The sequence below is a fragment of the Carcharhinus amblyrhynchos genome, chromosome 3, assembly GCF_965287045.1.
Source record: "Carcharhinus amblyrhynchos chromosome 3, sCarAmb.v2.hapA, whole genome shotgun sequence".
Classification (NCBI taxonomy): domain Eukaryota; kingdom Metazoa; phylum Chordata; class Chondrichthyes; order Carcharhiniformes; family Carcharhinidae; genus Carcharhinus; species Carcharhinus amblyrhynchos.
The window spans coordinates 57226416-57238867 of NC_137326.1; the positions used below are offsets into that span (position 1 = coordinate 57226416).

Genomic DNA, 12452 nt, shown 5'->3' on the forward strand with positions numbered 1-12452 from the left:
TACTACTGTCAACATACAAAACATTCAAAGTTTTGACATCCCAAATTATATGAACTTTTAAATCTTCAATTAAAACATTCTGCTTTTGCTTTTTGTCTGTCTAATCTCTGAATTAATAAGACCATAAGACGTAGAAGCAGAATTAGGTTACTCGGCCACAGAGTCTGCTCTGCCATTCAATGATGGCTGATATTTTTCTCATCCCCATTCTTCTGCCTTTTCCCCATAACCCCTGATCGCCTTATGCATCAAGAACTTATCTATCTCTGTTTTAAAGGCGCTCAATGACCTGGCCTCCACAGCCTTTGGCAAAGAGTTCCACAAATTCACTACTCTCTAGCTGAAAAAATTCCTCCTCATCCCTGTTTTAAAGGAACTTCCCTTTAGTCTGAGGTTGTGCCCTAGTTCTAGTTTTTCCCACTAGAGGAAACATCCGCTCCATATCCACTCTATCCAGACCTTGCAGCATCTTGTAAGTTTCAATAAGATTCCGCCTCATCCTTCCAAACTCCAATGAGTACAGACCCAGAGTCCTCAACCGTTGCTCATATGACAAAGCTCTTTATCCCAGGGATTCCTGTGGACCCTTTCCAAGATGTGGATGTGCCGGTGTTGGACTGGGGTAAACACAGTAAAAAGTCTGACAACACCAGGTTTTAGTCCAACCGATTTATTTGATAGTAAACTCACAAGCTTTCGAGGGGACTCCATCTTCGTCAGGTGGATGGAGAGTTCTGGCCTCGGACAGAGCTATAAAGCACAGACAGTTTAGAGATTATTAATTAGAATGCAAATCTTTACACCTAACCTGCTGTTTAATTCCTAAAGTGGCTGACAATGTGTGTGGAAGGAGCACTGATCACAGGTTAAAGAGATGTGTATTGTCTCCAGACAGCACAGTGAGTGAGGTTTTGCAAACCCAGGCAACTCACGGGGGTTACAGATAGTGCGACATTAACCCAAGATCCCTGTTGAGACCGTCCTCATGTGTGCGGAACTTGGCTATCAGTCTCTGCTTAGCGACTCTGCGCTGTCGTGTGTCGTGAAGGCCGCCTTGGAGAATGCTTACCCGAAGGTCAGAGGCTGAATGCCCGTGACCACTGAAGTGTTCGCCAACAGGAAGGGAACAGTCTTGCCTGGTGATTGTCGAGCGATGTTCATTCATCCGTTATCATAGGGTCTGCATGGTCTCCCCAATGTACCATGCTTCGGGACATCCTTTCTTGCAACGTATCAGGTAAACAATGTTGGCCGAGTTGCAAGAGTATTTACCGTGTACTTGGTGGATGGTATTCTCACGTGTAATGATGGTATCCGTGTTGATGATCCGGCATATCTTGTAGAGGTTGCTGTGGCAAGGTTGTGTGGTCACTGTTCTCCTGAAGACTGGGTAGTTTGCTGCGAACAGTGGTCTGTTTGAGGTTGTGTGGTTGTCTGAAGGCAAGAAGTGGGGGTGTGGGGATGGCCCTGGCGAGATGTTCATCTTCATCAATGATATGTTGGAGACTCTGGAGAAGATGTCGTAGCTTCTCCACTCCGGGGAAGTACTGGACGACGAAGGGTACTCTGGCCACTGTGTCCCATGTTTGTCTTCTGAGGAGGTCGGTGCGGTTTTTCGCTGTGGCGCATCGGAACTGTCGATCTATGAGTCGAGCGCCATATCCTGTTCTTATGAGGGCATCTTTCAGGGTCTGGAGGTGTCTGTCACGATCCTCCTCATCTGAGCAAATCCTGTGCATACGGAGGGCTTGTCCATAGGGAATGGCTTCTTTAACATGTTTAGGGTGGAAGCTGGAGAAGTGGAGCATTGTGAGCTTGTCTGTGGGCTTGCGGTACAGTGAGGTGCTGAGGTGACCATCCTTGATGGAGATGCGTGTGTCCAAGAATGCAACTGATTCTGGGGAATAGTCCATGGTGAGTCTGATGGTGGGGTGGAATTTGTTGATAGCATCATATAGTTGTTTCAGTGATTGTTCACCATGAGATCAAAAGAAGAAAATGTCATCGATGTATCTAGTGTATAGCATCGGTTGAAGATTCTGTGCAGTGAAGAAGTCTTGTTCGAACCTGTGCATGAAGATGTTGGCATATTGAGGTGCAAATTTGGTCCCCATGGCTGTTCCGTGTGTCTGGATGAAAAACTGGTTGTTGAAGGTGAAGACATTGTGGTCCAGGATAAAGCGGATGAGTTGTAAAATTGCATCTGGAAACTGGCATCTTGCAACTCGGCCAACATTGTCTACCTGATACGTTGCAAGAAAGGATGTCCCGAAGCATGGTACAATGGGGAGACCAGGCAGACGCTACGACAACGGATGAATGAACATCGCTCAACAATCACCAGGCAAGACTGTTCCCTTCCTGTTGGCGAACACTTCAGTGGTCACGGGCATTCAGCCTCTGACCTTCGGGTAAGCGTTCTCCAAGGCAGCCTTCACGACACACGACAGCGCAGAGTCGCTAAGCAGAGACTGATAGCCAAGTTCCACACACGAGGACGGTCTCAACAGGGATCTTGGGTTCATGTCGCATTATCTGTAACCCCCGTGAGTTGCCTGGGTTTGCAAAACCTCACTCACTGTGCTGTCTGGAGACAATACACATCTCTTTAACCTGTGATCAGTGCTCCTTCCACTCACATTGTCGGCTACTTTAGGACTTGAACAGCAGGTTAGGTGTAAAGATTCGCATTCTAATCAGTAATCTCTAAACTGTCTGTGCTTTATATGCTCTGTCCGAGGCCAAAAGTCTCCATCCACCTGACGAAGAGGGAGTCCCCTCAAAAGCTTGTGAGTTTACTATCAAATAAGTTGGTTGGACTAAAACCTGGTGTTGTCAGACCCTTTCCAAGGCCAGCATATCTTTCCTTAGGTACAGAGCCCAAAATTGCTCAATACCCCAAATGGGGTCTGACTGGAGCCTTACACAGCTTCAGAATTACATCCCTACTCTTGTGATCTAGCCCTTTCAACTTGAATGCTAACACTGCATTTACCTTCCTAACCGCCGACTGAACCTGCACAATTCCTATTAGTCCTCAATAATTTCATAGAATCATGCAATCTACAGGGCAGAAGGTGGTTATTTGGCCCAATGAGCCTGCACTGACAACAATCCCACCCTGGTCCTATCCCCTGACACAAAGGGGCAATTTATCATGGCCGATCAACCTAACCCATGCATCTTTGGAGTGTCGGAGGAAACCAGAGCACCCAGAGAAGCCCATGCAGTCATGGGAAGAACATGCAAACTCTAAAATGATAGTGACCCGAGGCTGAAATCGAACATAGGCCCCTGGCGCTGTCAGATAGCATTGTGACAAGAAAATTTATTTCTGCTTTCATTATATCCTCTCTTACCATTGAAATAACTCCTTCCTTAATCAATAAGGTTACTTGTCCTGCTCTACCATTTTCCTAATCTTTCTGATAAATCTTACAGGCTGGTAAATTTAGTTCCCCATTCTGTCTTACTATCATGTCTCAGAAATGGCTAGTATGTTATATCCTTCAAATTAAATTTGGCATGAAATTCAATTTGTTTCTCATGCCCTGCGTACTTGTACAAGGAATGCTTATTTAAGACACACTCATTTACTAGGCCTCAGCTCAGTTTTACTCCTTCATTTATAATTTTTCTCCAGGTTTAATTATTTTACCTCTACGTTTTCTCTTTACCACAAGTCCCAAATGCACAATTTTTGACCTACTCTCACCCCTTTCATAGAAATCAGAAGCATGATTAGGCCGTTCGGCCCCTTGAGTCTCCTTTACCACCACTTAATTGGATCACAGCTGATCATCTACCATGTTCCTGTATTATTCCTTGGTATCTTCAATATCCATAAAAGTCACCAATTTCTATGTTGAACACACAACGACTGAGCCTCCACAGCCCTCTGGGTAGAGAATTCCAAAGATTCATCACTGTGTTTTTGAACTATTATTTATACTGTCTTTTCTACACAAGCCCACCACATCTCACTTTAAAGTCTCTATTTCTGCTAAGCCCCTGGTCCCAGCCTAGTTCAGGTGGAGCCAATCCTAATGGTAATTTTTTCTTGTCCCAGTATACCATAAAACTATTTTTTCCCATTCCAATCCTTCAGCCATTGTGTTCATCTCCCTAATCTCCATATCCCTATACCAATCTAGTTTCTGGTACTTTCCAAACAGGACCACTTGCCTAATCTATATTGTTAGCCGCAATATGGATCACACTAAGTGGATCCTCCCACTCCAATATTTTTCAAGCCAGTTTGAGATGTCATTCGCTCTGGCACCATGTAGGTACCGTCACACATAGGGCTCAATCCAGTTTACAAAAGGAAGCAATCTGTCCGCCTCATTATTGATTCCTCTCCTCCTGAAAGCTTCTCCTCCAGTGTGATGGTTCATTTTATGGCTGTCCTTGAATAGTCCGTATCCTCATCCACACAGGACAGGTTGAAAGTACATCATACCTGTTTAATGAGATATTCCTGGGGATCTTTTTCTATCTCATTTGGTTCTCCTTATAATACCAACCTTACCAACTCCATTTTGAACCTGCCCCCGTAGTCCTGGAGCAAACTGTCCAAATCTTTCCCTGTCTCTCGGGTCTCAGATTAACTCCGAATTCAGCTCAATAACTCTTTATCAGAGAAATTTAAGATAGAAACATCCAGTTTGTCTATCCACAAACCCCCAAATCCTACAGCGCAGAGACACAGCCTACTTTGCCATATATTTTATCTAGATTATTTATATTATTTTCACTACTTTTTAGTTTATTACAAGTTTTTCTTTTTCTATACATTAACCTGCCACAAACATTAAAACATTGGACCAAATTTTAAATACTTATTGTTTCAAGTTTACACAAACCACGTCAAATATTGGGGGAATAAAAGCAGGATCTGTTTCCCTCTCTGCATCCAATTCCCATTCTCACCAAATTCCTAACTGTTACACACAGTTTACGACCACTCTGTTCATCAGATGATCGAGCCACACCTTTAACAAATACTGACCCAGCTTCCTGCTCAGTAATTAAATCTTATTCAGCCAATTGCGTAATGATTGACTGACAGTTCACTCCCATTTACAGTTTCTGGTATAGTTGTTAAAATTCCAAGTTAAATTCAAATTTCAGTTTGGGAGATCTACTCACACAAGAACTCAACAAATTCCCGAAAGTCTTTATGATGTTAATATAGGAGCAGGAGTATTTGGCCCTTCGAGCCTGTTCCGCCATTCAATAAGATCATGACTGATCTGGCTGTGGTATCAGCTCCACTTTCCCGTCTGCCCTTCATTATCCTCAACTCCTTTGTCAAAAATCCATCAAACTCTGCCTTGAATAAATTTAAACACCCAGTCTTCGGTACTTTCTGGGGAAGAGAATTCCACACACCACTGACCCTTTGAAAGAAAATATTTCTCCTCATCTCTGTCCCAAAAGGGAACCTCTTATTTTTAAACTATATCCCCTAGTTTTAGCCTCCCCATATAAAGGAAACATCCTCTGGGTATTTGTCCTGTCAAAACCCCTCAGGATCTTATATATTTTTCAATAACATCACCTCTCATTCTTTTAATCTCTATTGGATACATGCTTAACCAGTTCAGCGTTTCTTTGTAAGACAATCCCTTCATCTTAGGAATGAATCCAGAGAACCTTCTTTGAACTGCTTCCGAAGTAACTATATATTTTCTTTAAATAAGGAGACCAAAATAGCACAGAGTATTCCCGATGTGGTTTCACAAAGACCCTGTAACAGCTGTATTAAAACCTCCCTACTTTTATATTCCATTCTTTTTGCAATAAACACAAATATTCCATTTGCTTTCCTAATCACTTGCTGTACCTGCACACTAACTTTGTGATGCATGTACCAGGACACCCAGATCCTTCTGTACCACTGAGCTCTGCAAACTTGTTTCCTTTAAATACTGTACTACTTTTCGATTCTTTCTGCCAAAATGAACAAATCCACATTTACCCACATTATACCCCATCTGCCCATGTCGATGTAAAGTGGTCAAACTTGTGCACAGTAGCCTAACTGTGGCCCAATCAATGTTCTGTAAAATTAATCAGCACTTTGTATTCTTGTACTGTAAGTCCCTCCTCGTAAAACCCAAAGTGCTATTGGCCTTTTCTCTGGTTTTATCTACAGACACTCACACCTCCAGGAAATTACACACTTTCATCCTTAGCTATCTCTGTTATCCATGTTAGTCACGATCTCTCCATTGAATCCATATTACCATTCCATGGATTTTCTCCCAAAATGCTTCTTCACATTAAATTGCACCTGTCTGTTTATTCTGCCTAGGACCTTTGCCAATTCTCCTTACTGTGCGCCAACCTCCCTGCTTCCATTGTAAGCAGATTTTTGCCACTGTGCTTCCAATGCCCAAGTATAAGTCATCAATACATACATCAAAAGCTAAAGTGAACCCAGTTCTGACTTGTAAGTTCTAACTCATTCACAACGATTCTCCAGGAACTCTCTCTCCACATCGCTCCAACTGAGATTTACAATAAGCTTCTGAGCTGACTGAATTCTTTAGCCTGAATGTTAGTATTGTTGAGGGGACTTGATATTTGTGTCAGACTCTGAAGGCACCGTGTAAATTACACTGACCTTAGATATTGCGTCTGGAGTTAGTCCGTTGTCACACCAGGAACATGGTGAATGATTGTTCAAAATAAAGTACACACATCCTAACGAGACAATTCAAATCCATTGTGGGAACTAGAGTAACGAGGAAGAACAGGTTTTGGGGAGGGAATGAGGTTATTTGCATCTTACGTGCTAGTGACTAGTATTACAGCTATCAAACCTGTGATGCCCAGATTTTCAGTGTCATAAGAAGGGTAATAGTTTTGTCATGTCAGTCATATGATATATTGCTGGGTAATTTTGCTGTATTACAGCCAGAGAGAGACTGCAGTCAGGTTTGTATTACAACAGAACCAGTGCAAACACTGCGTAATGCCACATGTAATCTAGTTTCCACTTAACGGTAATAACTGTGCCATTGAATCCGGGCTGAGCCACACATCAAAGCAACACCAAATTACCTTTTTATTCCAATCACGATCTATTTCAATTGACCACTGACTACACCCAATTTTTTAAAAAGTGCTCTTTAATTTGAACCAGCATTTTATTCAAAATTGGAACTAATACCCTCTGAATAAATAGGGCTTGATTCCACAGTCTGTTTATTCTCACATTTGTTTAGCACAAGTCAAGCACCCTAGTTCTTTCAGGTACTCAGTCAGTTAGTGGACTGTTGTCCTTTTAATCAATCCCCAATATAAATGCACTTCCAAAGACGACAGGGAATAGAAGAAAGCTTGAATTTGGACGGTGCAGGGCGGAGAAAAGAATATAATGGAGCAAATTCAGAGAGTGTATACACAGTGGAGGACCAGAACAAGGTTGTAATTCCCACGTAATTGGTACTGTCCTGCTTGCAAGCATTGAACGGTGCTGTGAAGAGCAATTGGATTCTGTCTATGATTGGTCCATTATTAGAAGACAGTTGCTTCATTTCACTGGCTCCATTATTGACTGATCCCTTGCTAAGTTTCGCTGGACTGTTGACGGTTTAATTTTTCAAACCAGATCCAAAGTTAGTGTAATTGTCTTGCATTCCAGTCAAATATCGACTGTAATGGGAACGCACAGCTCTACCAGCTGAATCCACACGCCTCAGTAACAAGAGCTGCTCGTCAGTCTTGCAGGGATGGATCCGATGTTGAAGACGAGATGCCTGGGCATTCATGGCGTCACGAGCGTCACTGTCGCTTAGCTTTGTATGGCCGGGAACGTTTCCGCCGGTCTGGTTTGCGCTGTTTGTGCAGGCGCCCAATGCTTACGCCCTGTCTCCTCCGCACAGAGATGTTCTGCTCCACAAGGCTGGCCAGCATTCCTAAAGGGAGAATTAGAGAGCAGCGATCAATAACTCAGCGATCTGTTAGTTAGTTAGATTGGAATTCACCTTCAGCAACAGTGATTTTGGCTAAGTAACCTTTCCATTTCACATTCAGAAGTATGTTTCTGTGGGCTAGCAGCATGGCTTTCCCCACATTAAGTGTCACTCAGTTATGCAAAGCACAATCCACATCAAACTACATGCAAAACGTTCAGTCTGGAAGGGATGAGGAGCATGAGAAGGATTCCATTCCAAGAATTAGCTCTCATTTTTATTTACATATCGATATAAGCTTGGCTGCTAACACAGCATTACCTACAGACTTTCAGAGTGACTTTCACTGACTTTATGGACTTGTCTACAGGTTTCCTAATTCCAATAGCTTATTTCCAACAATATTCATGGCTGGGATTGTCAAAATTAAGACTGCTTCTAGGGTTTCCTCTAAATTCAGTGCTCATTAAGGCAGGGAGTGTTAGTACTGGAGGACTGAAACACATACTGATTTCTAGAATCAATATTCTCGGGTTGCATGTAAAGTTTTACTTAGCATCAGCTGGCCAAACAACACTCTCTAAATCATTTTTCAAGCTCCCAAACAAGTCCGATTGTTCCAAAATAAGGGCCCAAGCCCAATTCCATGGCAGCTAGCAAAGGGCAGCTGTGAAAAGGAATTTTCATGGTATCTGTACTGGTCTTGAGTCCATGGTGGAAGGCTATACTACCATATTCCTTGTTACCATAATGCAATTAAACATGACAGTCAATGCTGCTATTGCTGATATTCCTACTGAGTATGGGGTTGGGTCGAGAAAGGGAGCAAGTAACAGTTGCACAATGTGGTCTCTATCAAAAGCAGAAAGATGACTCAATGCATTGGTGAACTTCAAAAGAAAAACAACCCCATGAAGTGCTATCTTCAAGGATGCAAAGATGTCAAGACTGCAACATTACCACATGCTTCTATACAAAAACAGGCAGTTGGCTAGAACCTGTAGTAATGTTCTCCCCAATTGAAAAGAAACTCAAATGGCCTCAGAGGCAACTGTCCCTTACCTTCTTGAGACAGCATAGAGATGAATGTACAAATAAACTCATCGTAATTGTGGGTTCTTCGCTGATCATCAATCTGCTCAAAAGTAATGCAAAAATGTCACTGAGAAAAGGTTTGTAGAACAGATAAATGAATGACAGTTTAGCACATAGATGTCCTACTAATGGCTGGCAGTTACAGCTTAGGGCAGCTTCAATTGCAGACTCAACACTTCAAAGATCATCCAGCTTCCCATTCTTTCTTCAGTTTTTATCCTCACATGAAGTCAAGGATGATAAAACTGGCCACCCCTATTTTCTTTCCAACAGACTAACTGTAAACAATTTTGGGCAGGGTCCAAAATGGGCGAACTATTTGCTATCAGCCATTTTACGTTACTGTCAAAATCAAATGACCTCCCCAGTGACTCGAGCTATATCAGAGACACCTTTCTCATTGGTCATTGAAGAACGTGCGAGTTTGACATTAAATGACTGATGGGTTAAATTGGTTGGTTTGAAGCAGTGTATTCACTCAATGGGACTGAGGGGAGAGCAGGAGACAGAGATCAGATATAATTTCTATTTACCTTGTATTTTTTGCGTTTTTCCACCTCCTCTTTGAGGCATACCTCACAGTTAGAGATCTCGGCCTCCACACACTTCAATAAGGCCAGCAGCTCCTGAAAATACACAAACTTATAAACAGGAAGGGGACTATTTTTCTAGAAAGAACAGAGTTATCTAATAATAACCACGACACCATCCTGATCTCTCAACTGCAGGTGCTAAGAAGAAAAGGGTAAAAATTAGAAATAAAATTGCTGAAACTTTTGTTTTTCATTAAATGGGAGCTTTTCTCAGCTCCCAAGAGTAATTGTGATCCTGTTTACTCATTCATTGTCTCCCTCACTCTCTATGTACAAATATGAAACACCATTAGTGCTCACTGCAAATTAATTTGGATTCATATAATATAAGCAAAATACTACAGATGCTGGAAATCTAAAATAAAAAACAAAAATTTTGGAAAATCTCAGCAGGTCTGGCAGCGTCTGTGTAGAGAGCTGAAGAAGAGTCATATGGGCTTAAAACGTGGACAAGTCCCCAGGACCGGATGGAATGCATCCGAGGGTTCTGAAAGAAATGGCGGAGGTGATAGTGGATGCCTTGGTGGTTATTTTCCAGACGTTGCTGGATTCCGGGGAAGTGCCGGAAGATTGGAAAACAGCTAATGTTACGCCGTTGTTTAAGAAGGGTGCCAGGCAAAAGGCAGGGAAGTATAGGCCGGTTAGTTTAACGTCTGTGGTAGGTAAAATGTTAGAATCCGTCATTACGGAGGAAATTGCGAGGCATCTTGAAGGGAATTGCTTGATAGGGCAGACGCAACACGGTTTCATTAAAGGGAAGTCGTGTCTGACAAATTTACTGGAGTTCTATGAGGATGTGTCTAGGGCAGTGGATAGAGGAGAGCCGGTGGATGTGGTCTTTCTGGATTTTCAGAAGGCGTTTGACAAGGTACCTCACAAGAGGTTATTGCAGAAGGTCAGGGGACATGGAGTTGGGGGTAGGGTGATAGCGTGGATAGAGGATTGGTTGTCAAATAGGAGACAGAGAGTGGGGGTCAATGGGTGCTATTCGGATTGGCGGTTGGTGATTAGTGGGGTGCCCCAGGGGTCGGTGCTGGGGCCTCAGCTATTTACCATTTATATAGATGATCTGGAGGAGGGAGCCGAGTGTAGGGTGTCGAAATTTGCTGATGACACCAAGACTGGGGGAAAGGCAAATTGTGCGGAGGGTGTGGAGAGTCTGCAGAAGGATCTAGATAGGCTGGGCGAATGGGCCAGGAAATGGCAAATGGAATTTAATGTTGGCAAGTGTGAGGTGGTCCACTTTGGTAGGAAGAATGGTAGGAAGGACTATTACTTACGGGGCGAAAAACTGCAGCAGGCGACGGTGCAGAGGGACCTCGGGGTCCTTGTGCATGAGTCGCAAAAACCCAGCTTGCAGGTGCAGCAGGTGGTCAGGAAGGCGAATGGGATGCTGGACTTCATAGCGTGGGGGATTGAATATAAAAGTAGGGAGGTCTTGCTGCAGCTGTATAGGGCATTGGTGAGGCCGCAGCTGGAGTACTGTGTGCAGTTTTGGGCGCCGCACCTGCGCAAGGATATTTTGGCCTTGGAGGGAGTGCAGAGGAGGTTTACTAGGCTGATACCGGAGTTGAGGGGGTTGAGCTATGAGGAGAGGCTGAATAAACTAGGCTTGTACTCGTTAGAGTTTAGAAGAATGAGGGGAGATCTCATTGAGACGTATAAGATGATGAATGGGATGGATAGGATAGAGGTGGAGAGACTCTTCCCGCTCAAAAAAGACAGTAGGACTAGGGGGCACAGCCTCAAGATAAAGGGGAGGCGGTTTAGAACGGAGTTGAGGAGGAACTTCTTCACTCAAAGGGTGGTGAATCTCTGGAATTCTCTGCCCGTTGAAGTGGTGGAGGCTGCCTCGCTAAATATTTTTAAGAAGCTGGTTGATGGGTTCTTGATAAGAGAGGGGATTAAGGGTTATGGGGAGAGGGCGGGAAAGTGGAACTGAGCCACGACAGATCAGCCATGATCGTATTGAATCGGGGCAGGCTCGAAGGGCTAGATGGCCTACTCCTGCTCCTATTTCTTATGTTCTTATGTTCTCTCTCCATAAATGCTGCCAGACCTGCTGAGTTTTTCCCAGCATTTTCTGTTTTGGATTATTGTCCCTTTAAGCAAGTCACATCTGGCTAATTAGGTGAGCTCTCATTTCCTGTTTTTCTAGCTATTTAGAACTGTGCCTGCAGGAAACAACAGCAATGAGATCAATAAAATTATTGTAATAACTAAAAAAATTAATACAACAACATGGGGCTCTTGCCATCCCAAATTAAAAAAAAGAATGACAGGGAACCATCTGCACCAGCACTATCTACGGCATTTGACTAGGTTTTTTTCCCTGCTTTCTTCCCTTTTGAAGTTGATGGGATATAGTTCATAGTTGCCAGCAATCTTCTGTTACCTAGGCCTGTTGCTCTTAACCAATATCCACTGTTTGGCAAGAAATACAGATAACATCAGGTGTAGGAATCCTGGTTAAATTTATTTAACCTGGACAGTGAGATTAACTGTAGAGTCTCTGTAGTGCATTGCCTCTGCACCTAATTCTATATAGACTGATGATGAAATCTGGGACATTCTTTGTCATGTGCCTCAGAACCTCACTGGACAGTGCAATCACTTTCCTATCCATCTGAACCCTTCCATTTATTGCAATGATCATCAGTCCTTACCTTGGGGGAATACTTTTCTGCAATATTTTGCTCATTGCTTCCTAGAAATTTCTCCTTCCTGTCACAGGAGCCCGGGGAGTCTTTTCCATCCTCTATTTTGACTTCTGTAGGCTTGTCTGCACTGTGAGGCAATGGTGAGCTTTTAATGGAGTCTGTTTTCTGCTGGTCTACAA

General features: G+C 43.2%; 1 protein-coding gene across 1 annotated transcript in view; it reads right to left on the reverse strand.

Annotated features, from left to right (window-relative positions):
- Window positions 1–7121: 7121 nt before the first annotated feature.
- The window catches only part of bap1 (BRCA1 associated deubiquitinase 1), a 65995-nt gene continuing 60664 nt past the window's right edge, over window positions 7122–12452 (reverse strand). Inside the window, exons 14-17 of the mRNA XM_080184273.1 lie at window positions 12280–12446; window positions 9554–9646; window positions 8988–9060; window positions 7122–7928 (exon numbers count right to left, since the gene is read on the reverse strand). Coding sequence (XP_080040399.1) covers window positions 7795–7928; window positions 8988–9060; window positions 9554–9646; window positions 12280–12446 — 467 coding nt within the window. The 3' untranslated portion in view covers window positions 7122–7794. The remainder of the gene's footprint in view (window positions 7929–8987; window positions 9061–9553; window positions 9647–12279; window positions 12447–12452) is intronic.